This window comes from Phascolarctos cinereus, unplaced genomic scaffold, assembly GCF_003287225.1.
Source record: "Phascolarctos cinereus isolate Bilbo 61053 unplaced genomic scaffold, phaCin_HiC Scaffold_3;HRSCAF=262, whole genome shotgun sequence".
NCBI lineage: Eukaryota > Metazoa > Chordata > Mammalia > Diprotodontia > Phascolarctidae > Phascolarctos > Phascolarctos cinereus.
The window spans coordinates 154,421,075-154,447,585 of record NW_027555736.1 but is presented as its reverse complement, the minus strand read 5'-3'; the positions used below and the strand labels follow the sequence as shown (position 1 = coordinate 154,447,585).

At 37.1% G+C, this 26,511-nt stretch overlaps 1 protein-coding gene across 2 annotated transcripts in view; it reads right to left on the bottom strand.

The window, feature by feature from the left end:
• ADAM10 (ADAM metallopeptidase domain 10) overlaps positions 1-26,511 on the bottom strand; it is a 146,696-nt gene that overhangs the window by 72,627 nt on the left and 47,558 nt on the right. For both annotated transcript variants that reach the window (XM_020981811.2, XM_020981798.2), the window contains exon 3: positions 7,359-7,477. In XM_020981811.2, coding sequence (XP_020837470.1) covers positions 7,359-7,477 — 119 coding nt within the window. The remainder of the gene's footprint in view (positions 1-7,358; positions 7,478-26,511) is intronic.

Genomic DNA, 26,511 nt, shown 5'->3' with positions numbered 1-26,511 from the left:
GGAAGAAAATACGGAAGTTTTTTTGTTAACATGAGAGTTTAACTTTTTTTAATGAAAAATGTTTTTCTATTTTAATTTATAAACTTACCTTTAAATTTTTCTGATAAAAAAAAAGTTCTTACACACATTATCTCCTTTGATCCTCACAAAAGCCCTATGAGTTAAGTGATATTAACTCCATCCTACAGAAGAGCTACAACATCTGAAAGGCAGAAGTCATATTCAAATATTCCTGATGATAAATCCAACACTTTATTTATATCCACTGAACAATGCTGTCTCTATAAGACTGCCACAATTTCTAAAACCAATACTACTAAGTGGACTGTGAACATATGAAGGAAAATGCATTAGTATTTTGTACAACATATTTTTATCTAAAAGTGACACAGTTGTTATGATTTTTTTTCCTTAACAACAACTACATTGTGTTAGGTGAGTATAGTTTTTCTCTCTAGATGAGATCCTTAGAGGAAAAAGATATTAAATTATTAGCACATCAACTTAAAAGATAAAGTAGGTATTTACAACTCTAGGTTCAAGATTCAATTAAAAAACAAAATTTCCTTTTTGGAGGTACAGACCTTATTTATATAGACATGTAACCTCACTGGTGTTAGCATAACCTACACTTGTACAAATAGAAACCCATTCAGTATGATTCCTTATTTTCTGTAAATTTTCCGTAACAAATCCATCCAAAAGGATAAGCCTTCCTCTGGTTCTTCTTTTAAAAAATCTGTTTTATTTCTTGTTAAATATTTCCCAATTACATGTAAAAAAAAATTTATTATGTAAAACTGAGGTTCAAATTCTCTCCCTCTGTCCTGCCTCTCTTTTACTCCTTAAGGCAAGCAATGTGATATGGATTATACATTTGAAATCTTTTTATGTTTCTCCTAAGTCTTGCATTTGAAGCATTTTTTTAAGGCAATTGGAGTTAAGTGATTTGCCCAGGGTCACACTGCTAGTAAGTGTGAAGTGTTTGGTCTGAGGCCAAATTTGAACTCAGCTCCTCCTGATTTCAGGACTGGTGCTCTATCCACTGTGTCACCTAGCTGCCCCTTGAGTCTTGTATTCGAAAGTCAAATTTCCTATGTTCAGCTTTGGTCTTTTCATCAAGAATGCTTGAAAGTCCCCTTTTTCATTAAATATCCATTTTTTCCCTTGAAGGATTATACTCAGTTTTGCTGAGTAGGTTATTCCTGGTCATAAACCTAGCTCTTTTGCCTTCTGGTATATCATATTCCAAACTCTCTACTCCTTTAACAATGTAACTGCTAAATCTTATGTGATCCTGACTATGACTCCACAATATTTGAATGGTTTCTGTCTGCTTGAAGTATTTTCTCTTTGGAATTTGGCTCTGGAATTTGGCTAAGATATTTTTGAGAGTTTTTATTTCACCAACTTAGGTTAATGGATTCTTTCAATTTCTATTTTACACTCTGGTTCTAGGATACCAAAAGCAGTTTTTCTTGATAATTTCTTGAAATATGATGTTTAGGCTCTTTCTTTGACCACAGGTTTCAGATAATCCACTGATTCAAATCTAAATTCTAGGTCACTTGTTTTTCCAATGATATATTTCATATTTTCTTCTTTTTTCAAAAATTCTTTTGACTTTATTTTATTGTTTCCTGGTTCATATGAACTAGGTTCTAGGTTCATATGGACTATTCGTGCCTAATTTGTGCCAGCCATAGTCGCATACACTGTATCTTGCCTCCAACATAGCGATGTCATTTTGGTCCTCTTTGAGACTGAAGGATAACAACCGCTGCTTCTAGGTGTCTCATGGAGTCATTAGTTTTCACTTGCCCAATTTTATTTTTTAAGCAATTATTTTCTTCAGTGATCTTTTATACTTCTTTTTCCATCTGGCCAATTCTGTTTTCTAAAGGAGTTATTTTCATCAGTAAAGTTTGGTACCTTTTTTCACCATTTGGCCAATTCTGTTTTTTAAGTATTTTAAGTTTCTTCAGTACTTTTAATGCCTCTTTTACTAAGCTGTTGTCTTTTGTAATTTAATATATTCCCCCATTACATGTAAAAACAATTTTAAACATTGGTTTTTATGAAATTTTGAGTTCCAAATTCTCTCCCACCCTTTCTTCCCTCCCCCCACTGAAAAGGCAAGCAATTTGATATAGGTTATACATATGCAGTCACGTAAAATATATTTCCACATAACTCATATTGTGAAAGAAAACACAGACAAAATAAAGAAAGTTAAAAGTATGATTCAATCTGCATTCAGACTCCAATTCTTTCTGTGGAGATGGATAGCATTTTTCATCATAGGTCCTTTGGAACTGTCTTGGATTATTATATTGCTGAGAATACTTAAATCATTCATAGCTGATCATCATGCAATATTGTATGTACAATGTTCTCCTGGTTCTGTTTATTTCACTTTGCATCCATTCATGTAAATTTTTCCAGGTTTTTCTGAGCATCCTGATCATCATTTCTTATAGCACAATAATATTCCATCACAATCATATGCCACAAATTGTTCAGTTCATTCCCCAGTTGATGGGCATCCCTCAATTTCCAATTCTTTGCCACCACTAAAAGAGCTACTATAAATATTGTGTACATAAAGGTATCTTTCTTTTTTCTTTGATATCTTTAGGATATGAACCTAGTAGTGGTATTGCTGGGTCAAAGGTAGGCATAGTTTTATAAGCCCTTTAGACATAGTAACAAATTGCTCTACAAAATGGCTGAATCAGCATAACACTTCACCAACAGTGTATCAGTGTCTCAATTTTCCCACATCTCCTTTGTCATTTTCCTTTTCTGTCATATTAGCCAATCTGAAAGGTGTGGGGTGGTACCTCAGAATTGCTTTAGAAACAAAACATTTTTGAGGATGAACAGGGTGAAAGTAGAGAGAGTAGGATAAACAGTGGGGAGAGGGGATAGAATGGAGGCAAATACAAAATAATCATAACTGTGAAAATAAATTTTATAGCAAGTTTCTCTGATAAAAACTTTATTTCTTAAATATAGAGAGAACTGAGTCAAATGTGTTCTGAGAAGGCAATTTTCAGATGAAGTAATCAAAGCTATCAATAGACACATGAAAAAATGCTCTAAATCACTATTGATTAGGTAAGTACAAATTAAAGCAATTCTGACGTACCACCCTATACCTATCAGATTGGCTAATATGACAGAAAAGGAAAATGACAAATATTGGAGGAGATGTGGGAAAATGGCGACATTAACACACTGTTGTGCCTCCTTAGCTATTGACTCTTTTCACGATTTTCTTGCATCATTGTCATTTCTTTTCCCAATTTTTCCTCAACATCTTTTAGTTGATTCATGTAATCCTTTCTGAGCTATTCCTGAACTGGAGCGGGGGGAACCAATTCACATTTTTCTTAGGCTTTAGATATAGCAGTTTTGACTTAATAAAATGTTGTCTGCTCATTTTTCTAGCCTATTTCTTGACTTTCAACTCTATGCTACAGTGGAGCTCTGCTTTTGGGGTAGAGAGGGAACTGTCCCAAGCTTCAGGTTTTTGTGCAGTTGTTTTCAGAGCTAATTCTGGGGACCTGTAAGTTTTCAGTTCTTCCAAGATGGCCACTGTCCTTTGTTTTCAAAGAGGATCAAAATGACATTACTATGCCAGAGTCAAGTTTTAGTGTGTACAATTGTAGCTGATCAGACCAATGTGAGCTCTGAATGTTCTACCACAAGTCAGGAACAAATAGTCCTTGTAAACCTTTGAGGTGGATTCTCTAAGTTTGCATATCTTGTGTTTCTCTTCAGCTACCTCAATTCTCTTTTGCTCATAGAGCACAGCACCTTTTCTGATGTGGCACGGCCATGCTGAGCAGTCCTGTGCCAGTGTCTCCCACGTCACACAATCAATTCCAAACTTCTTAAGAGAGACCGAGAGTGTCCTTGTATTACTTCTTCTGATGACCAAGTGAACACCTGCCCTGTGTGAGTTCTCCATAAAATAATCTTTGTGGCAAGTGTACATTTTGCATTCAAACAACATGGCCAGCCCATCGGAATTGTGATCTCGGAAGCAGAGTTTGAATGCCTGGCAGTTTAGCTCAAGAAAGGACCTCAGTGTCTGGTATCTTATCCTGCTTGGTGATCATCAGAATCTCCCTAAGACAATTCAAATAGAAGCAATTCAGTTTCCTGGCATGCAGCTGGTATACTGTTCAGGTTTCACAGGCACACAACAATGAGGTCAGCACTACCAAGGTGGTATGATCTAAGGAGAGGTGTATTTACTACTCTCCTGGTCTGTGAGCAACCACAAACACTCTTTTTCTACTCTGGAACTGTGACCAGGGTCCCAGCTCCCATGCACCTATGAGCTCTAGTGTGCTGGTGCTCCTCCTTACCCTGGGACAGAAACCCAGGACAGCAAACCAGATTCTAATATAAGAACTGCCCCTAGTGCCAGCAAAGAGACTCCTGTAATCTCCTTCTGACCAGCTGTCCAACCCCCTTATTGACTGTGGGCTAAGAAGTCTGGAAGCTGCCACTGCCACAATTGCTTCAGTTGCCCCAAAGGCCTGCTACTAGTTTGTGGGGCATAGCCTGTGCTGATGATGCAGGCTGCACTGAACTGCACTCCACTATAAGCCTGGTGCAACAGACCTTTTCTGCTGACCTTCTAAGTTGTCTTGGGCTAGAACATCGTTTCATTCCATTCTTTTGTGGGTTCTGCCACTCCAGAATTTGTTTTGAGGTATTATTTAAAGTTGTTTGGAGAGGAATTTGGGAGAGCACAGGCTAGTCCCTATCTTTTCTCCACCATTTTGGTTTCACCCCCAATCTAGTGTTAATTGCCTTTCCATAATTTTCTTCCCTCATTCGCATTTCTTTACCCAACTTTTTCTCTACCACTTTGATTTTGAAAATCATTTCTTACGTTTTTCCAGGCATTTTTGTTGAGCTTGTGCCCAATTCATATTTTCCTCCTTTTGAAGTTCTGTTTGTAGTTGTTTTGACATCTTTGTTTTCTGAATTTGTGCCTTGATCTTCCCTGTCACCATAGTAGTTTTTTATGGCCATACTGTTGGGGGTTTTTTGGGGTTTTTTTTGTTTTTTTAATTTTTGTGGTTTGCTCATTTTCCAGCCTATTTCTTGGCTTTGAACTTTAAAGTTGGACTCTATTCCTGAAGTGGGGGTGGTGGATGGGGTGGGGGGGTTGTCTGTCCCAAGCTTCACATTTTTTTCTCACCGCTGTTTTCAGAACAAGTTCTGGCAATCTGGAAGTTTTTGGTATTTCCAAGGTGGTATGATCTAAGGAAAGGTGTGGTTATGGCTCTTCTGGTCCTTACCCAGGAAAGGCCCCTTGATCCCTTGGGACTGCAATCCATGCTACTTCTCTGGGTCCATACTCCCTTGGGACTGGAAGTGATACTGTTCCTCACCCCTGCTCCCTTCTGACTCTAAAAATGCTCCTCTCTGCCCTTGAACTGTGACCTAGAAGTGGGTATGGGCAATGGACTTGCCAAAGAGCATTTAGTCCCACACATTCAGTATAGCACAGCGGTCCCCTTTCTTCTGGCCAGCTGTCAGAGCCCCTTTACCACCTTCTGGATTGAGAGCTCCCAAAGCTGCAGCTGTTTGTCTCTACTGCCTGGTCCCATCACTGGGGTTGCAATGTGGGCTCCAGACCAGTCTACATCCCCCCATCTCCATGTCACAGATCTTTCCTTCTAACCTCCTAACTTGTCTTAGCTAAAAGAATGTCTCACCCTAACTTTTTGTTGGCTCTGCTACTCCATAATTCAACATGAGATATTATTTTAAAGTTGTTTGGAAGGGAATGTTGGGAGAGCTCAGCTGAGTGCTTCTCAGCTCTACCATCTTGGCTCTACCATCCCTTACCTAAAATATCTAAGGAGATATTCAAAGTAGAACTAAGACTTATCAGTTTGTCTCTCATGTTCATCAAAAGGCAAGTAGCCTCTATTTCCAGGTACATGTTTCACTTATGGGAAGTATGTCAATTATAGCGAAGTTCAGTTAGTCCAACAGTACATTGACTAATGTAAATTTTCTTTCAATGACTAAACTTCTAGTTCCTCACACTAATCAATTCTCAAAACCTATTTCCTCCAGTCCCCTTCACTAAGCTGATCCTCAGACAGCTTGTATTCAAAGCTTTTCCACTTGGTCATAACCTGCTAGAGCTTGAACTCCACTGGCATATCCTTCAAGAACCCAGGTCCATCTCCACACCACAATGAGGCATAGGAGGACTGTTAAGGCACAGATCTACCTAGACAAAACTGTAAAGTTGCTTAAAGAATATAACAAACATTCTGCTGTTTGTCAGAAAATGTAAATAAAGTAACAAACTCATTTTTCTGGCAGTGTCAGCCAATAATCAGAGAAGCACATTCCACACAAGTGAATTTTCAAAAAATAAAAATAAAATAATAATAATAATGCGATATTTTAAACATAAAATGTAAGGAAAAAGAAAAAAAATTCAACTGTTTTGAATTTAAAATCTCTTCAAAATTTATTGAAATTTCTCCTAGCCTAAACAGAGAATACAAAACATTAACTTTTTTTTATGACTCTGGGTCATTATTATGGACCTCTGTTATTATAACATAAAGCAACACCCTCAAGTCCACAGGACAATTAGGGTACATAAGACCCAAAAGTCAATGTTTAGCAATCAATTACTGCTGTTAAAGTTTGCCTGGCTCTTGAAGCACTCCACCTCTGCTCCACTCCAATCTTTAATAAGTTTATTCGATGTCAATTTTTGCCAAAATTGATTCTTCCAATAATTATATTCTTAAAGTCTCAACTATGCATAAGGTCTAGAGACAATATTATACAGCCTTTGCAGCATCTTTTTTGGCTGATCAAAGAATTTTTGTTTTGACCTATTTCTGGATTTTCAACTATGTAATAGATATGAACTCTAGATATGTGAGATGCTACTGAATCCTTTTTAAAGGATGTGACTGCCAATTCCAGACTACAAAATTTAGAGACCCACTAATTCAATGAAATAAGAGAAAGAAAATAAGTTTCCTAGCCTTCTACTGCAAATCATCTAAAACTAAAAAGTACAGGGCTGAAATAAACTTTACAGACTAATTAGAACATTAAAATAGTGATTCTATAAGAAATAGAACAAGAATATATATGCCTAAAAAGACAATAGCATTCACATACAATTTATATCTCTAGAGAATTTATATCACCTTTTCTAATACTTCTGTTCACATTTGCAGAAATATTTTTGTCCCTCTAAATGACTTTAAAAATTCATTTACCCAATTGGTGTTTTTTTTCTGGGGGGGAGGAAGTCCCCCTGCAGGGTGGAGAAAGAATGTTAAACTTACCATAAATGTGTCCAGTGTAAATATGAGAGGTATCATAATCAAGTACTTGATCTGACATTACTACTTTAAAGTCATCAGTGAAAAGGGATGTATCTCTCTTCATTCGTAAGTTGAAATGTCTGCAAAGTGAGGGGGGAAAACTGAAATTAAGAAGATTCCCATTTCAAACAGTTACAAAAACTAGCAAAATATGGACTGAGTTACTTAAATCTGCTCTTAGGTCTCTGCACCAGCTATTCTTTATGCAAAAATAAAATTACAAAATCTTATAGTGACAAAATTTTATGTGCTCTACTTAGCACTTGAATACAGGAACTTTCTGAATCATATACAACTAAACTGTGGCTGTACCCTACACATAAGCAAGCCTTGCCTTCCCAATTCACCTCAACATCATATTAGATCAAATTATCCTGGGTCAGTGATACCTGACTGAACCTCACCAATTCTTTTTTTTCCCCCTTAATGTGTCAGGCATAAGCCACATTGCTCACTCTTTCATTATTCACAGCTAAGTAGTCTAAAATTTAAACATGTATGCTCTTTAAACTTCAAGTATCTCTCTGTCTCTCTGTGTCTCTCTCACTGTAAAGAAGTGGTCAAAGGATACGCATAAATACAATTGTAAACTATTAACCATATGAAAGTAAGTTCTAAATCACTAGTATGAAGAGAAATGTAAATCAAAACAACCCTAAGATCTCTCTTCATACCCAAACACACTGGCAAATATGACATAAGATGAAGAGTCAATGTCAGAGGGAGTTGTGGAAGGAGAGCTACACTAATGCATTGCTGATAGAACTGTGAATTGGCACAATACCCGAAAGCCATATGGAATTAAAAAGTGAAGCACCATGTTCATACTATTTGACCCAGAGATTCCACTACTAATATATCCCCCCCCCAAGAAGTAACTGATCTCACCAAAAATTTTTTAAACTCTCCCTATAACCACAATATTTATATAAGCTACATCAGCACTTTCTGTGGTAGCAAAGATCTCGAAACAAAGTAAATATCTATCAATTTGAGAATGAAACAAGTAGCTACTCACTCAGTGATTAGAGAACAAATTATGTTACACAAATGCAAAGAACTATTACTGTATTGTGGGGGAAAAAAAGACAAATATAAAGAACGCTTCATAGAAGCATGGAAAGACTTACACAAACTGATCACAGCGAAATAAACACAGCCAGGAACTATATATACAATGACTACTAACAATGGAAATGGAAAGTACAACAACCATAAAATAACTGAAGCTAAATGTTGCAAAATATGAAGAAACTTGTACCCAACGAAAAGATATGAGAAGACATTACTACTTCCCTCCCATCCCCTACTTTGCAGGAGTAAAGATAAGCAGATACAGAAAACTGCACATAATTCAATTTCTTTCCAATGTATGATTAGTTTTGCTTAATTTTTTCTTCTCTTTCTTTTCATTTTTATTCTTTATTTTAAAAATTCTTTGTAATAAGAGATGGTTCTCTGAGAAGAGGAATAGATGTGGAGAGAAATCTAAATGACATAAAAATAGCCCTAAAAATAATGTTTAAAAAATTATAACCCTCTCTCTAAACTCTTCCAGTTATCTCTGGAAAATATTTCACCTTTACATTTGTTGGTTCTATTAGTGAGCCAAAAAAAACACTGTAATCCTGGTTGCCAGGTATATAATGCTAGTGATATACTTTCAGAAACAAAATGAAAGTCATAAGTTTAAAGTCAAATTAAATACAATGAATCATCTATTGATCAAAACAACTGAAAGAGAAAAACAGTTCAACAAGTACTTCTTTATATAAATGCCAGAAAGTAAGCTAGGTGCTAGGGATACAAAAGCATACTTTGTCCTCAATTGGCATTCTAAACAAAGAAGACACTCATCCCCCTACATAGGTATATACAAAATAAAAATTTTAGGGGTTTTTAGATAAGACATCTGATTTTCTTGGTACAGGGAATTCTTCTACCAATTCAGATATGAACTTACTCAACAATGAAAGGTTCTAGAGAACTGTCATGGTGATGGGGTATGGGCCCAAGCCAAGACCTTTGCCCCTTACCCTAAAAGAATTTAGGTCCCATTTATTTGAGGGGGGAATGATGGGGTAAGGGCCCAAGCTGAGACCTTTGCCCCGACCTCAAAAAAGAATCTGGGTTGCATCCTTCAATGGGACTCTCCTTGAACTCTCCTACTGAACAAGGAAGTCTCTGGTGTACCCCTAAGGCTATAATCCTATCAACTGGCCTTTCACTATTGCCTATGCCCAATCTCCCAAACCTCTGTTACCCTTAATTTATCCCAGCCCTCCACTGTCTATTACCTCCCAAAGGCTCCCTGACACTTCCCAACCTTGATCCTATCTAGGGCCCCACCCTACTTCCCAGTTACTCCTATCAAGATCCTCCCTAGAACCCTCCTCCAGTCACCCCAAACTAGTTGGCCATTCCTAGGTCCTTCCTACAGTTTTTCTGTATATAGTCCATCTGGCCCCCATTAAGGTGCTGAGATTCTTAAAGTCTGGCCAATGCTCAGTTTTTTAAAATATAGCCATGGGCTGAGACTCGCTCAACCCCTCTAGTCTTTACCAGATTCACAAATATTTATATTTCTTAAAAGTCTCGCCAAGGGAGGGTAGGTGGGGGGAGAGCAGAAGCAGTGACCTGTTTGAGCTCTCCCCCGAACTCCTCCAAATATCGGTAAAAATGTCTCTAAACAAATTCTAGAGCATCAAAACCCACAAAAAAGACAGAGTGAAACAAATTTCCAGCCCAAGACAACTTGGATGGTTGATTAGAAAGGTCTGCTGTGCCAGGCTGGGCCACACAAGCAAAGACCAGGCCTCAGTGAACCTGGAGCAGTCCTCAGGGGATTGAATCAAGGGGAGTTGTGGCAAGTTCCAGACTTCTCAACCCACAGACAGCTAAGACAACCTTGAAGGTAAGTAAGAAAGGTCTGTCAGACCACGGAGAGAAAGGAGCTTGGTCTGGCTCTAGTCCCAGCACAGCCCCAGGGCACCAGCTGTTTCTGGAGCTAGCAGCCCACAGACGGAGTAGGGACTGAGTGGCAAATCACAGGGGAATTGCAGGGATCACTTTGCTGGCAATGAGGCAGGATTCTCTTGCTTTGCCTGTTCCTGGATCTGGGTTGCAGTTCTGCATGGCAATCCTGGGACAAGGAGAAGCACTGGCATGGTGGAGCTTGTGGTGGCAGTGAAGATGGAATCCTCCTCACAGTTCCAAGGCAGAAAACAGTGCTTGTGGTCACTCATAGGCCAGAGCCCAGGCTAGGAAAGGAGTAAGCCACCTCACCCTTGATCATAGCACCTTGCAAGACATGAAAATTTACAAGTCCCTAAAGTATCTCTGAAAACAGCTGCACAAAACCCCCAAAGCTTCCACACTGGAAGCAGTCCCCTACCTTAACAAAGAGTTTAAAACTCAAGTAACTGGCTGGGAAAATTAGCAAAAAGCACAAAAAAAGTCAGACCATAGAATCTTTCTTTGGTGACAAAGAAGATGAAAACATACAACCAGAAGAAGACAACAAAGTCAAAATTCTTACATCCAAAGCCTCCAAGAAAAATATAAGTTAGTATCAGGCCATGGATGAGGTCAAAAAGGATTTTGAAAAACAAGTAAGAGAAGTAGAGGAAAAATTGGGAAGAGAAATGAGAGTGATACAAGAAAATCATGAAAAACAAGTCAACAGCTTGCTAAAGGAGACCCCCAAAAAAAAACACTGAAGAAAATAACTTAAAAAACAGACTAACCCAAATGGCAAAAAAGGTCCAAAAATCCAACGAAGAGAAGAATGCCATCAAAAGCAGAATTGGCCAAATGGAAAAGGAAGGCCAAAAGCTCACTGAAGAAAATACTTCCTTAAAAATTAGAATGGGGGCAGCTAGGTGGCGCAGTGGATAGAGCACCGGCCCTGGATTCAGAAGGACCTGAATTCAAATCCAGCCTCAGATACATAACACTTACTAGCTGTGTGACCCTGGGCAAGTCACTTAACCCCATTGCCCAACCTCCCCCCCACCCAAAAAAAATTAGAATGGAGCAAATGGAAGCTAATAACTTTATGAGAAATCAAGACATTGTAAAACAAAACCAAAAGAATGAAAAAATAGAAGACAATGTGAAATATCTCACTGGAAAAACAACTGACCTAGAACAGAGATACAGGAGATAACTTAAAAATTATTGGACTATCTGAAAGCATGATCAAAAAAAGAGCCTAGACATCATCTTTCAAGAAATTATCAAGGAAAACTGCCCTGACATTCTAGAACCAGAGCATAAAATAGAAATGGAAAGAATCCACTGATCACCTTCTGAAAGAGATCCCCAAAGGAAAACTTCTAGGAATACTGTAGCCAAATTCCAGAGTTCCCAGGTCAAGGAGACAATACTGCAAGCAGCCAGAAAGAAATAATTCAAGTATTATGGAAACTCAATCAGGAAAACACATTATTTAGCACTTCTACATTAAGGGAATGGAGGGCTTGGAATATGATATTCCAGAGGTCAAAGGAGATAGGATTACCACCAAGAAATCCCCTACCCAGCAAAACTGAGCATAATCCTTCAGGGGAAAAAATAGACATTCAATGAAATAGAGGACTTTCAAGCATTCTTGATGAAATTTTCAACACCAGAGCTAAATAGAAAATTTGACTTTCAAATACAGGACTCAAGAGAAGCATTAAAAAGTAAACAAGAAAATGAAATCATAAGGTACTTACTAAAGTTGAACTGTTTACATTCCTACATGAAAAGATGATATTTGTAACTCATAAGCCTTTTGCCAGTATTAGGGTAGTTGGAGGGGGAAAAGTGTGTGTATGGATAGATAGATAGATAGATAGATAGATAGATAGATAGATAGATAGACAGATAGATAGACAGACAGACAGACAGACAGATAGATAGATATAGAGGACAGGGTGAGTTGAAGATAAAGGGATGATATCTAAAAATAAAATTAAGGGGTGAGACAGGATTATACTGGGAGAAGGAGAAAGGGAGACGTAGAATGGGGTAAATTATCTCATAAAACAGACACAAAAAAGCTTTTACAGTGGAGGGAAAGTGGGAGACAGTGAGAGGGAATGAGTGAATCTTATTCTCATCAGATTTGGCTTAAGGGGGGAATAATATGCACACTCAAATGGACATGGAAATCTATCTTACCCTACAGAAAAATAGGAGGGAAGGGGATAAGAGAGCAGGGGGTTGATAGAGGGGAGGGCAGATTGGGGGAGGGGATAATCAGAAGCAAACACTTCTGAGGAGGGACAGGGTTAAAAGAGAATAAACAGGGGGAGCGGGGTAGAATAGGATGAAGGGAAATACAGTTAGTTTTTCACAACATGACTACTATGAAAGTGTTTTGCACAACTGCACATGTATAACCTATATCGAGTCGCTTGCCTTCTCAATGGGGGTGGGTGGGGAGGGAGGAAGGGAGAGAATTTGGAACCCAAAGCTTTAAAAACAAATGTTAAAAATTGTTTTTACATGCAACTAGGAAATAAGATATACAGGCAATGTCTATCCTGACCTACAGGAAAATAGAAGGGGAAAGGGATAAGAGAAGGGGGAGGGAGAGTGATAGAAAGGAGGCAGATTAAGGAAAGGGGTATTCAGAATGCATGCTGTCTTGAGGTGGGGGGAGGGGCAAGATGGGGAGAAAATTTGGAACTCAAAATCTTGTGGAAGTGAATGTTAAAAACTAACAATAAATCAACTGATAAAAATTAAAAAAGAAAAAAAAAGTCTGGCTAATATGGCTCATCTTTAAGAAACCTTGTCTTTGGCTGAAAGAAGGCTTAGGTCGAATTCATTTGGGCAGGACTCGAATCTCAGCACTCCTAAACTTCAACAATGGGACACTGAGAGGTTAAATAACTTGCCAAGGATCACAATATCCAAGTTGTGTCAGATGCATGACTTCAACCCAGTTCTACCAATTTTTGGCCAGATCTCTATCTATTACATTATGCTACAATCCGCAAAACATATACTGGGTAATTTAGGGAAGGGGAGCAGCTGCAGAGAACTGGGAAAGGTCTCATACAGTAGGTAGAGAATGAGCTGAGCTTTGAAGGAAACTAGGGATTCTGAGGATTCTAGAAGTGAAGAAGTACACCTCCCTGATTTATTTGTAAAGGTACAGGAACTATGAGTGTAGAGTGCTGCATATGCTATTAAACATGGTTAGTGTACTGGTTTGCTAAACTACTCCCCTGTCTTTTTTCTGTATTTCTTAAAAGGGATGTAATGACGGAAACAAACATTTATTAACTACCTACGTGCCATGCACTGTGCTGAGTGCTTTATAAATATTATTTCATTTGATCCTTAAAACAATCCTGGAAGCTTGATATTATTATCCTCATTTTACGGTTGAACAAACTGAGCAAAGGCTAAGTGACTTGTCCAAGGTGACATTAAGTGTCTGAGGCTGGACATAAACTCAAATCTTCCAGACCCCATGCCAAGGGCTCTATCTGTTGTACCATTTAGCTGCCTCTTGCCAGGATGGCTCTCAGGATAGGGAAAGAGAGAATAAATGAAGTTGATGTAAAACTGAGAGGGAAAAAAAAAATCTAACAAAAATATACTTTTAGGTAAAATTGTTTTAAATGACTTGTCATTAGTCCAGGATAAAAATAAGCTTCAAAATTACCTCTGAAAGACATGTACAACTTTTAATCATTAAGGCTCATAAAGCAGAAGACACTCTATTTGTTCCTATTCATTCACTGAACCAATTATAGTAAGGCAAGTATTCCTACATATAAGGCACTGTGCAAGGTGCTAGAGAGTTTAAGATATTAATAGCTAATATTTATATGACCCTTAAAGTTTACTAAATTATTTTATATAAGATAAAAATGAAAAAGCCTTTTACTTCAGGAAGCTTACATTCTATTCAAACATTTAAGTATAATGCATTCATTGCTCTAGACCCTGACCTCAAGGAATACTACATTCTTTATCTAATGGTTGAAAGTTAAATTAATTTAGAATTATGCTTTATATTGTTAAAACTGATTATCTGAAATAAAAAGGAAACTGAGGACAAAGTTACTGAGCCATATAGGATTTAATCTGTTAAACTAGCATTTACATATCAAACCAGGTCACCAGACTCCTCAGAGATCTGAGAGGAGTCATTTGCAGGGATGGTGTTTATAACAAAAAAGAATTGAAAAAGTGACAGATATTTGTTTTGAACATAATTCAATTGGACAAGGCAGATCATCTGACTAACTTCTCCCAGAATTTCTTAATCCTATGCCAGACATCTCTTCCTCCAGGTGGTACCTTTTGTAACCAGAAAGCATACTGAGAAAGAAGAACTTGTGGTCAGTGGTTAGCAGTCACCCCTCATCTTCCTTAGGAGAGTCCATGACTACACTAAGACTAGAAAGAGGAACTTGGCCTCTGGGTAACCTTTCTCCAGCTGCCAGAAAGGGAGACTTTGCCTCTGGTCAACCCTTCTTTTCTGCCAGAAAGGGAAATCTAGATTTTTTAAAAGAGTAATCCCACAATTATTTTATTATTATGTCTTATTTTAAATTATCTACTACTAAATGATAGTCCTCTCAATCTATCTATTCACTAAATCTATAGGTAACCTAGACTTAAAAGACTATGTTAATCTGGCTTATTTTAGGGCTAGCTCCTTCTAAAAAAGGGAGTTTAATCCTATAAAAAAAACTAAAAGTAAACCAAAGCAATTTTAAAAATTTGCTGATTTCTTTTTCAATATGGGCAGCTGGGTAGTTCAGTGAATAGACCACCAGGCCTGGAGTGAAGACTCATCTTCCTGAATTCAAATCTAGCCTCACACACTTACTAGCTGTGTGACCCTGGACAAGTCACTTAAGCCTGTTTACCTCTGTATCCTCATCTGTAAAATGAGCTGGAACAGGAAATGGCAAACTAGCCCAGTATCTTTGCCAAGAAATCCCCAAATGTGGTCATGAAGATGCTTTATATATTTGCCTATAATTACATAAGAACTAGTAAAATTTCCTGTATCTCTATTTTTAACATAAAAAAGGGGAAAAAGTTACTTACTGTTTAGCCTAATTCTAGATGTGTTGCTAAGAAGTACTGAATGTCAGAGGGGACATGGTCAAACAGATCTTGAAAATTATCTACTTCACTCTCTAATTTTACATTTAGAAAAAAATGAAATACAAAAAGGTGTGAGACTAAGCACACAGGGCACTTAATAAATACTGCTGAAGTAAGTTAATATTTTTATGGTTCATAATCTGGCCCCATCCTACCTATCCCCAATACTATTTTCTACCACTCTTCAACATGAACTCAACCACACTGCTTTCCTCACCACTTTTCAAATACATCATTTTTCATCCATCTGACTGGAATGCCTAAACATGTTCACTCTAGCCATCATTCAAAGCCCAGTTCAAGTCAAATCATAAAACATTCAAAGCCTATAATCATTTCATGCTTCTCTAACCTTCTTCTCCAAAAGTCATACTGGCTACATATTCACTTATTACCTAAAATCCTTATTTTGTAATCAATCAATTACATACTATCTTTTCATAGACTTGATACTACTATGCCATTATTATCTTGTAATGCCTACCTCCCTAATTATAATGAAAGTTCTTTGAAAGACTGAGATTATGTCTTATATTTTACTACAAACTTTAAGGTAGTACACTTATAGGATACTCTGTGTGAGAACAGATTGCAACCTAGGAATTAGTAAAGAGTATAACTTAGCAAAGGTTAAGTGACTTAATTACTGTCTTGTACTACTAAATATTTAAAGGGCAGGATTTGTGCCTAAGTCTTTCTGACTTCAAGTTCAAGGCTCTTATTATACTGTGTCACCTCTGTGATGGTCATTTAATATTTAGTTAATACTTGCTGAATAAGTGTACCAACAAGGTAACAATGGATATTAAATAAATAGTTGCTAATTAACTAGGGTTTTTTTTATAATTATGCCAAATATTATCAACAGCAAGACAGACTGAAATGAAAATTAGAAAACTAAGAGGGAAAAATAGGAACCCAAGTTTTATTTCATGAAAAATTTGACAATGCAGAATACAACAAAATCTAATACTAAAATTCTATTGTAACTGTTAATCTGACAGGCTTGATGATGATTAGGAAAAGTAGCTGAAGTACAGCAGTAGAACACCACCTAACAAAACAATTATTAATGTAAAATCATACATGGAAATTCATTAAATCTTTATAAATCATAAGGCTCATTTCCCCTATTACCTTGTACTTATATTTCACATGTCATAGGCTGATTTTGCATTTACAATTTTAAGAATATGATTTTTATAAGAGCATTAAATCTAGAGCTAAAAGAGCCCTCAGATGCCAGCTAGTCCAACCACCTCATTTTACAGATGAAAAGCTAAGGCCCATGGAAATAATCTCTTAAAACTGGTATATGTTAGCAGTAAGGCATGGTGAAGAAGTCAAAAAAATACGAAATTAGTGCATCCCAGTAGGAAATGAGAAGGTGTCTCTCATCCCCCTGCTTTAAACGGACACTGAGAAGTATATCTAGCTCCATTTTCCAATCAGAGGGACAGAGGATACCAATGAGACGTGAGTATGAAGGTAGATTGGATCTTGCAAGATGATGAGATTTCCCAAAGATGAGTTTACTGGAAGCATGGTAAAGAAGTCAAAAAGTCCAAAATAAGTGCTACCAGTTGTGAAATAAGATGTCGGGAGTTGCTCCTTTTCACATATAGCTTCTCCACAGCAAAGACCAAAGATGATTCAGAGAAAGTCTCTTAGACCTTACTGTCTCCAAAGCCAATGTAAGATTTTCAATTTGCCTTCACATGGTAGTTATCTGAAACGCTTTGAACTGGCCACCTACTCCTTCCTCCTTTCTCAAGAGATGAACACAGATTGAAAAGGCTTCTCTCAAGAGAATGATCTTACCTGAGGTCAACCTCAAAAGCACAGAACTCAAAAAAAGGCACACAAATATGCACAAATGAAGGTATGAAAGGAATCTTAGGACAGTACTGATGGCAACTGTGACAAATGTCAAATACATAGCACTTAGACTGCAAAATTAATTATGGAATGTCAGAATGAGGGGCTGAGATAATGATTATAAAGATTTCCATCTTCTTCCACTGAGTTTTATTCCTTGGCTGTTAATTGGTTTATAAGGAAAGAGACAACATATGCAATTCAACATGTATCACACACAAGGGACCTATCATGTCATGGGCTACTGAACTTACTCATTCAACTATCTACTCTCTGCTGCTTGTTCTGTTATGTGATCAAAACGACACACACCTTTTTACTCCTCATCTCCTACCCTGAAGGAGTATTTCCCAGCTACTCTGTGACCTTAATTCACTTAATCCCCCAGTACCTCAGTTTATTAATTTGTAAAATGAGGGAGTTATTTCTAGATAACTATGGTCCCTTCAAGTTTTAAAATGATCTAAATTGTTTATGATCTTATCATCTCAAAAGCTCAGAATAAGTTAATTATATATTGTTAATTTTGTGTTTGAAAGATAAAGTCATACATTTTAGTTCAAAATTATCAATTACACAAAAACACACTATTTAGAAAAGATCTGGAGATTTTAGTTGGCTATGTCAAAATGAGCTAATATTGCGGTTACTAAAAAAAAACTAATAAAATCTCAGAAATGCATTAATAACAATGCCCCAAAGTTGCAAATTAGTCCAATCATTCTGTTTTGTTTTGTCATTATTGTTATTTCTTAAGGCAATTGGGGTTAAGTAACTTGCCCAGGGTCACACAGCTAGTGTTATGTGTCTGAGGCCAGATCTGAACTCAGGTCCCCTTGACTTGAAGGCCAGAGCTCTATCCACTACGCCACCTAACTGCCCTCTCCAATCATTCTGAAAAGCAACTGGAAACTACTCCAAAAAAGTCACTGAACTTCATACTTTTTGACCCAGCACTACTACTACTAGATCCATAACTCAAATAGATCAAAGAAAAAGGAAAAAGACACACTCATACAAAAATATTTATAGTAGCTTTTTGTTTGAGCCAAAAATTGGAAACTATGGGGGTACCTACTGATTAGACAATATCTGAACAAATTATGGTATATGAATTTAATAGAATACTACTGTGTGTAAGAAATGACAAAAGGAATAGTTTTAAGGGAAACCTTGAAAGACTTCTATGAACTGATGCCATCTGAAATGAGTAAAACCAGAAAAACAATTTATACAACAATGTAAAGCAAACAGTTTCGAAAAACTTAAGACTTCTGACTGACACAAAACCAATCATAATTCCAAAGCACAGTTGATGAATATACTACCTGACAGAGAGATGATGGACTACAGATGAAGAATGAGACATCCACTTTTAGACATGACCTATGTTGGAATTAGTTTTGCTTGACTACACATATTTATTACAAAGGTTTCTTAGGGTTTTTTCTCTCAATGGGGTAGAGAAAGAAAACAAATACTTGTTAAAAGAAAATAAAATTAAACTGAGAACTGGAAAAAAAAAAGCTGTGTCCAAATCAAGAGATAATACCTTAACTCTTTGATAGTCACATCCTATGTAGAGTATCTCGGTATACAGAAGTGAACACCTTTTCAGAGACACATCATAATCTGGTTATAGAATGACAGTAAATGACAACAGCTCTAGTGTGCTGCACTGATATTCATGAAATGTAAGAGCCAGGGAAGGTCTTTAAGAGCATCAAGGGTGAATTTACAGAAAAGCAACTATAAAAATATCAAAGGAATATCAAATTAAGTTAGACAGGTTTAATCTGTACCAGTGAGGGGAGAGACTACTAGAGGAAGGTGTCTAAGACCACAAACTTTATCTAAAGAACTCCCATATAGTATAGGGAGAAGACATTGTGTTAGATTTAGAAAGTACAAAGACCAGTGAGTGGGCAAGCATCATAAGAAGTCAGAACTCAGCTCAATCAGCAAGCATTTACACTTACTATACGCCAAGCACTGTGCTAGGGGCTGGGAATCAATTATATTGCAAGGTACCCACTTATGGCTTCAAATGTATCTCTATTCAATCTAGACTCCATGGTCAGTAATTTCAAAAATGCTTTACACAGGCTAAAATTCCCATATTCTCTTGTCTCTGGAAGTAATCGAGCAGAGGATAGATGACCATATGTCAGTATAAAGTGGAAATTTTTACAATGGGTATGGAGATTGGCCTACATGATTTCTAAGGTTCCTCCACTTAATATATTGCATGATTTCACTAAACAGAAATTTCTCCAAGTTACTTTTGCTACTGGTGTTAAGTAAATATAAAGCTGGCCTTTGTATACTCAGAATAAAAATAATTTCCTACACCAAGACTACATAGTCTTATTAAAAAAAAGAGTCTATTTTCTATACTAACAGTTCCTGGTTCATATAAATTCACATTACACAAATCTGATTTATGTAAAGAATTTTGAAAGAAATCCACATTAAAAAAAAAAACCACCACCTATGTGAATTCTACCATACTGTACCATGAGTACTGTGCTCTCACTCTCTCTCCACTCCTATCTCTGAGGTCCTCACTCTGCAGCCTCATACCCACCCCCACAAAAAAAAAAAATCCTCCAAGTGAAAGCAGAAGAGACTTGCTGACTCCTACAGCCTGATTTCTACCTGATCAGGGGGCTTGGTCTGACACTTCCAAGGAGACCTTTCCCCCTGTGTCTGTGCCTGGCCCCGAGACCTTGCTTGTTGCCCTTCCTCCTCTGCCTGGGTCTGTGGCAGTGCCCCTCCATGGGTCTGCAAACTTCCTCCTCTCAGTTTTGGCCAGGCCCCCACATGGATGGCTCCAGTCCTGTGTGGTCCTCCTGCTCTTCTTTCTCTGCCCCACCCTAGCCAGGAGCTCTTTCCTATCCTTCTCCCTCCTTTCCCTACATCCAGGCAAATTTGCACCATGTAAAAACTTCTTTACATAGAGATCTTAAGAACGGTCCACTAACATAAAGTGAGAAGTGTCTGTACTTAAAAATCCTTCTCTCAGGAAGGTAGGTGGCATAGTGAATAGAGCTCTGGTCTTGGAGTCAGGAGGACCCGAGTTCAAATCCAGCTTCAGACACTTAACACTTACTAGCTGTGTGACCTTGGGCAAGTCACTTAACCTGATCGCCTCACCCCCCCCCAAAAAAAAGCCCAAAAAAATCCTTCTCTTTCTACCTTTGACAATACAGTCAGGATTAAGAAGAAAGAGTGGACAATTTAAAAGAAATAAAACTATGCTATAAATCCCTTAATACCACATACTACATAAATTAAATTCAACAAAAGGCTTTCTAGAAAAAAGTTTTCAGGAAAAATGTCAATAGAAAGGTTCATAAAAAGGTAGAAAATGTGATTCTAGGCAAATTGTAAAATTTCTAGGTAGGCACTGTCTCTCATTGTGACCCAGCTCTTTATCATTAACTGTTTATAATATATCAGTTAAAACTTAGTAGATCCACCTCTATTCTTTGACTGAAGTTTAGTTTTCCCCAATTAATATTTTCCCCTGATCCCCATTAAAGTAGACACCACTCATCCAATTTAACCCAATTCATCAGATGAAGTATACAAGTTGGCAAACTCCACCCCAACACAGGTTCTGAGTCATTGTTCCACCATCTCAACAGTTTCTCTCTTTTCTGAAACTCATACCACCAGTTTAACCAATTGCTTTCACAACTTCAGCCCTGCAGTCTACTTACCTCTAAGGACACTGTTCCACCTTCCTCAAGGACTATGACATCTGGTTCACAGACCTCCTCTCCATTTTCATCCCATAGCATCAAAGTGATTTCAATATCCATGTTTATGCCAGTACCCTAGGTTTCATAGTTCTTTGAAAAACTCCTCAAATTTGACCTCCATCTCCATTCTACTTCAGCTATCCAGAATGAATCAACAAATAAGCATTTTATTAAACACCTACTAAAATTCAAAGTGAAGATCAAACGAGTTAACAAACGTAAAGGACTTTGCAAACCTTAAAGCACTGTATGCTTGCTACTGTTACTGTCATTATTATTATGAACTAATCACTAAGAATAAAAAATAAAATCAAGACAATCTTTGCACCCCAAGAGCTTTTGTTCTACTGGAGGAATAAAAAACATACACATAAGTAAATATAAGATATGTGAAAAATAAGACACATGAAGAAGCAAGGTGGGAGAGGAGAGTAACACTACTAACTGGGATGAAATATCACAGACAGGTCTAGTTCTAGATCTAAATCTAGAAGCAATCTTAGAAGACATCTAGTCCAATTCTATCATTTTGCAGATGAAAAAATTAAGACCCAGAGAAGTTAAGTGACTTGCCCAAAGTAATACAGATATTAAGTGTCAGAGTTAGAACACAAATTCAGATCTTTCAACTCTAGAGCCAGTGTTCTTTCCACTGTACCATGCCTACTCTAGGGAGGCTTGTTGAAGTTTTCAAATGGTACTTGAAGAAAATTATCCTCAAAGAGAATTAGAAGCTCCAAAAGGCAAAGGAAAGGAAAGAAAACATTTCAGGTATAAGGAACAGCCAGCCTATGCAAAGGCACAGAGACAAGAGATAGAATACCATCATGAAGAACAGCAAATGGACCAATCTGATACAGAATATAGATAGAGTATGTGATCAGCCAGAAATCTGGCTAAGGTTGGATAGTGAGGGGCTTTAATTTAAATGTCAGAGAAGTCTGTATTTTAATCTTAGAAGCAATCATTATACAATGGATCTTCTTGAGTAGAGGAGTAACACAGTTAGACCTACATTTTAGAAGCATATATAACTGTTCTCCAGTTATTGTTTCTGGTTTCAAAATCATGTTTTTCAATGAAACACTCCCTTAGGAACAAGATTATAAGAACACAGGATCATAGATCTAAAGCTAGAAGGGACCACAGAGGTCATCTAGTTAAACTCCTTCATTTTACAAATGAGTAAACTGATGCCCTAGGCAGCTGTAATCTACCCTAGGTTAAATAGAAAACAGCACCAGATACAACTCCAAGACATTTTTGCTTTTTTGTTAGTATCTCAAGCGCTTAGCACATAGTAAGCACTTCATAAATGTGTTTCCATTCAGAAATAAGTTGTCTTCAAAAAGTTGTTCCTATAAAGTTTTAATTGTATCACTAAAAACCATTTGAACCTCAAGTCCTTGAACTTTGGAATTTTCTTGAACATAGTCACTTACTGTTTTCACCTATCTCACTCTCTTACTCCTAGTACATCTGTTCTTTAGTCTGATTAAGACCTGCTTTCAACTTCACAGCCTTACCAATGCTCAGTCTCAACTGCAGCCCAATCAACAACATTCTAATTCTAATACCCTTAAGCATCACAAAATTTTTTTTCCTCTTGTTCATTCACATGCAGCTTGCCAAATCTCAATATTAACAGAACTCTATCATCTGCCTTCTCTTTTAGAAAGTCATAGAATCACTCTGATTAAAGCCACTACATGTGTATTATCATTATCCTCACAGCTACTGGGAAATCTGTTATCTCTAGTTCACCCCCATTATATTCTCCAAAGTAATTAATTCAAACCTTCTCTACTCCTCAGGTCTTCCATGCTACTTTCTCACCCTGCAATTCAACAATACAATTCATTATTTATATAGACACCCTACGCCCGTGAGCTTCTTTTCCTTTCTTCCTCTTCATCTCAACATTTCTCCCAATCTTTCTCTTTATGTCCTGTCTCTGACGAAGTGTTTTTCCTCATTTCTAACACTGGTTAACTCCTCACACTTCATCAGTACCTTCCACACCTCTTACTAGAGGGCAAAAACTATATACTCCTCAATCTCTATTTAAGTACAGAAGACAGGAGAGCCACCTCCTCGTTTCTTATCCAGCTGCATTCCCTGTGAACTTCTTTGACTTCTCTACAATGCCCTTGCACCCAGGTATGTTCCCCATCTTCTCCCTCTCCCGCTTCTCACCTTTCTTTTGAGTGTTGGCTTCCTATAAAACTGTCAACTCTTCCAGGGCATTTCCCCAGTTGATTAGCATAGGGTCTGGCATATAGTAGGCACTTAATAAATGACTATTAGCAATACTAACTTCTGCCCTTTTCCCCCATTTATGCTCTCAATTCCAATCCTATACCACCTTCTTCCTCTCTTCATCAATTCTGCCCTCTCTTGTATCTTCTATCTCTCTGCTGACTGGAACTCTTTTGCTATAACCATGACTGAGTCTCCATAACCTGTTTCAAATATTATTGTGCTCATTTCCTTTAGTAATCAACCTCCAATAACCTTCTTGAAAAAACAGTCTTCATCAGTGGCCTTTTTCATTCACCTCTGAACTTTCAGTTGCAATCAGCATTTAATCACACATTGCTTCTGGAGATTTGCACCTATTCAGGCCTAATTCTACTCCTATTTCACTTTGTCTCTCTCGTTGGCTGCTTTCTTCCTTCCATGTCCTAGAAGTTGACATTCCCCATCCAGGATTCTGTTGTTAACCCTATTCATTTCTAAAAGCTTTTTCCTTAGGTAATTTCATCCAGTACCATGGCTTCAGTGACTCCCCTTAATACAGATGAATTTCAAATCTCTTTCTTTAGTCCTTCCCTCTTGAGTCTTAAATCAACTTGCTCAACTTCCTCACTTTATAAATAAAATTGAGGCTCAGAGAAATAATTTGCCATAAGTCACACAGATACTAAGTAGCAGAAGTGCTATGTCCCTTCTCTTAACTGACTAGCTTTCCAAAGTCTCTATTTCTCTATCTGGTATATAAGACCTTCCTTCCATGATATGGCTCCAACCTGCTCCATCAGCTTTATTTCTTACCATCCCCCTTTAAACACCCTGTGCCTACTCCTTATTATATCAGATTCAAACTCCTTTGAGTTTTAATTGTCTTCATAATCTAGATTGATTCTAATTTTCCAAACATATTTGTCACTACCTTCAAATACAACTCCTCTTATCTACTGAGGCAGATCATCTTAATATTCCTAATATTTCCAGAGATGCTATTATTAATTTCTTCCCTTGATTTCTGTTTATCCCATTTCTTAAATTCTCCTCATCTCTCATTTATCAGTATACATAAATCATAGCTTCCTTCAATACCCAGATCAAATTTCTGTCTTCTTTTGGTAGAGTTTTCTAATTAACTCCTTCTCTAAAGGACTTCTGTATTCATAGACAGGAGCACATGGTAGCACCCAGTTGTTTACTAACTACTGTTTTCATAATACTAGTCTTGCTGCTGCAGCTCAACATCGCCTTGAGGGCAAGGATTGCGCCTTACGCAGGATATCCTACACTTAAAAATGAGTCATATTCCAAAATTCATTTGTATATCAATTGTTTAGAAGAACACATTTTCCCACAGAAAAGTGTTATAAATAGTGGTTAGTTGCCCAGTTTAGGTCACAAATGGCTAATTAAACCAAAATGTACCTTAAGTATGAAACAGGAAACCAAAGAACTGACATCTGGTAACAACTATGCCAACTTACCATGACATTTTTTACTGAGCACATAGCATATATAGATATGCATGGATAGAAATGGGAACTGAAAGGTGACTGTAGCTACATTCTGCTGAATTCTCTATTTAAAGTGTTAGGACTGATATTAAAGGCTATAAGTTTCAGTCTCATAAGAGTCCAATCCAGGGTATAAAGTTCAGGCAAGTGGCTCAACTTTCAATATCTGCTCTTCTCCCAACAAAAAGAAAAAGAAAGGAGAGCTTCCTTGAGTTCTCTGACCAGTCAAAGCATCACAGGATCTCAAGATGAAAGGGATATGAGTTATCAAATCCAATCCACATTTAAAACGTAAGAAAAGTTAGGCTCAGAGGAATTAAATGACATGCCCATGTTTACACAGACAGTAATTATCAGAACTTGGTTGAGGCATAAATGAAATACTTTTTCTGATGTTTAGGCTAGACTAACAATGAATATATACAGAAACAGAAATGTCATTATTGGCCACAAGCAAATCAGCCTGACCACTTTCAAAGTTTAGTTTTTAAAACCCTTTACAACCTAGCCCCAACCTATCTTTTTAGCTTCATTGGACATACTTCCTCCTTCTGTACATTTTGATACAGCAAAATTGACTTTCTCCTTATACATGATACTCCATCTCCCATCACTGTGCTGTCCCCTCATGCCTGGAATACAACCCCTACTCATTTCCACCTCATAGAAATCCTGCCTTCTCTCACAATACAGCTCAAGCACCACTTATAAATGAGGTCTTTACTAATGTCTCCAGTTACTAGTGTTTTCCCACCCAAAAGATATTTATTTGTATTTTTTTCCTACTTATTTTGAATAAACGTTTATATGTACTTGTTGTTTCCCCATCAGAATATATATTCCTTATGAGTAGGGATTATTTAATTCATTGTGTTTGTATTCCCAACACCTAGCACTATGCCTGGCATTTTTCAGAGAAAATATGATAAACTTGTAATCAAAAAGAAAATATGAACAGAATATACATATGGAAATTGAGGCTGAATAATATAACATATAAAAGGATCAAAGAAGAAAACAATAAAATATATGCTAAAAATATATGAGACAATATAACTCTGTCCCAAATAAACAGGTATTCACCTCTCAAGACACTTGTAAGATTTAAATATGAAAAAAAAAGAACATATAATTAGTGAGACATTCAATATTCATAGCTGTGTTATGTCAATATGATGAAAATATTACCTAAACTGATTTACAGATTTCATGAAAACTGCCAACGGATTACTAAACAAAACTGTAGAAAACAACCAAAAAATTCATTTGAAAAAACAAAAAGGTCTAGAGTCTCAAGGTAAATAAAAGAACAAGGAAGTTTTAATAATAGCTACCATTTATGTAGCTCTTTATGTTTTGCAAAGTGTTACATATATGTTATCTCATTTTATCCTCAATAACTCCAGAAGGTAAATGCTATTATTATTCCCATTTCAAAGATGAGGAAACTGAGACAGGTTAAAAAAAACTTGCCCACGGTTACACTGTTAATAAGTTTCTGAGTCTAGATTCAGACTCAGGTTTTCCTCACTCCAGGTCCAGCACTCTATCCCTTCCACCACTTAGCTGCCTCCCCCGAGT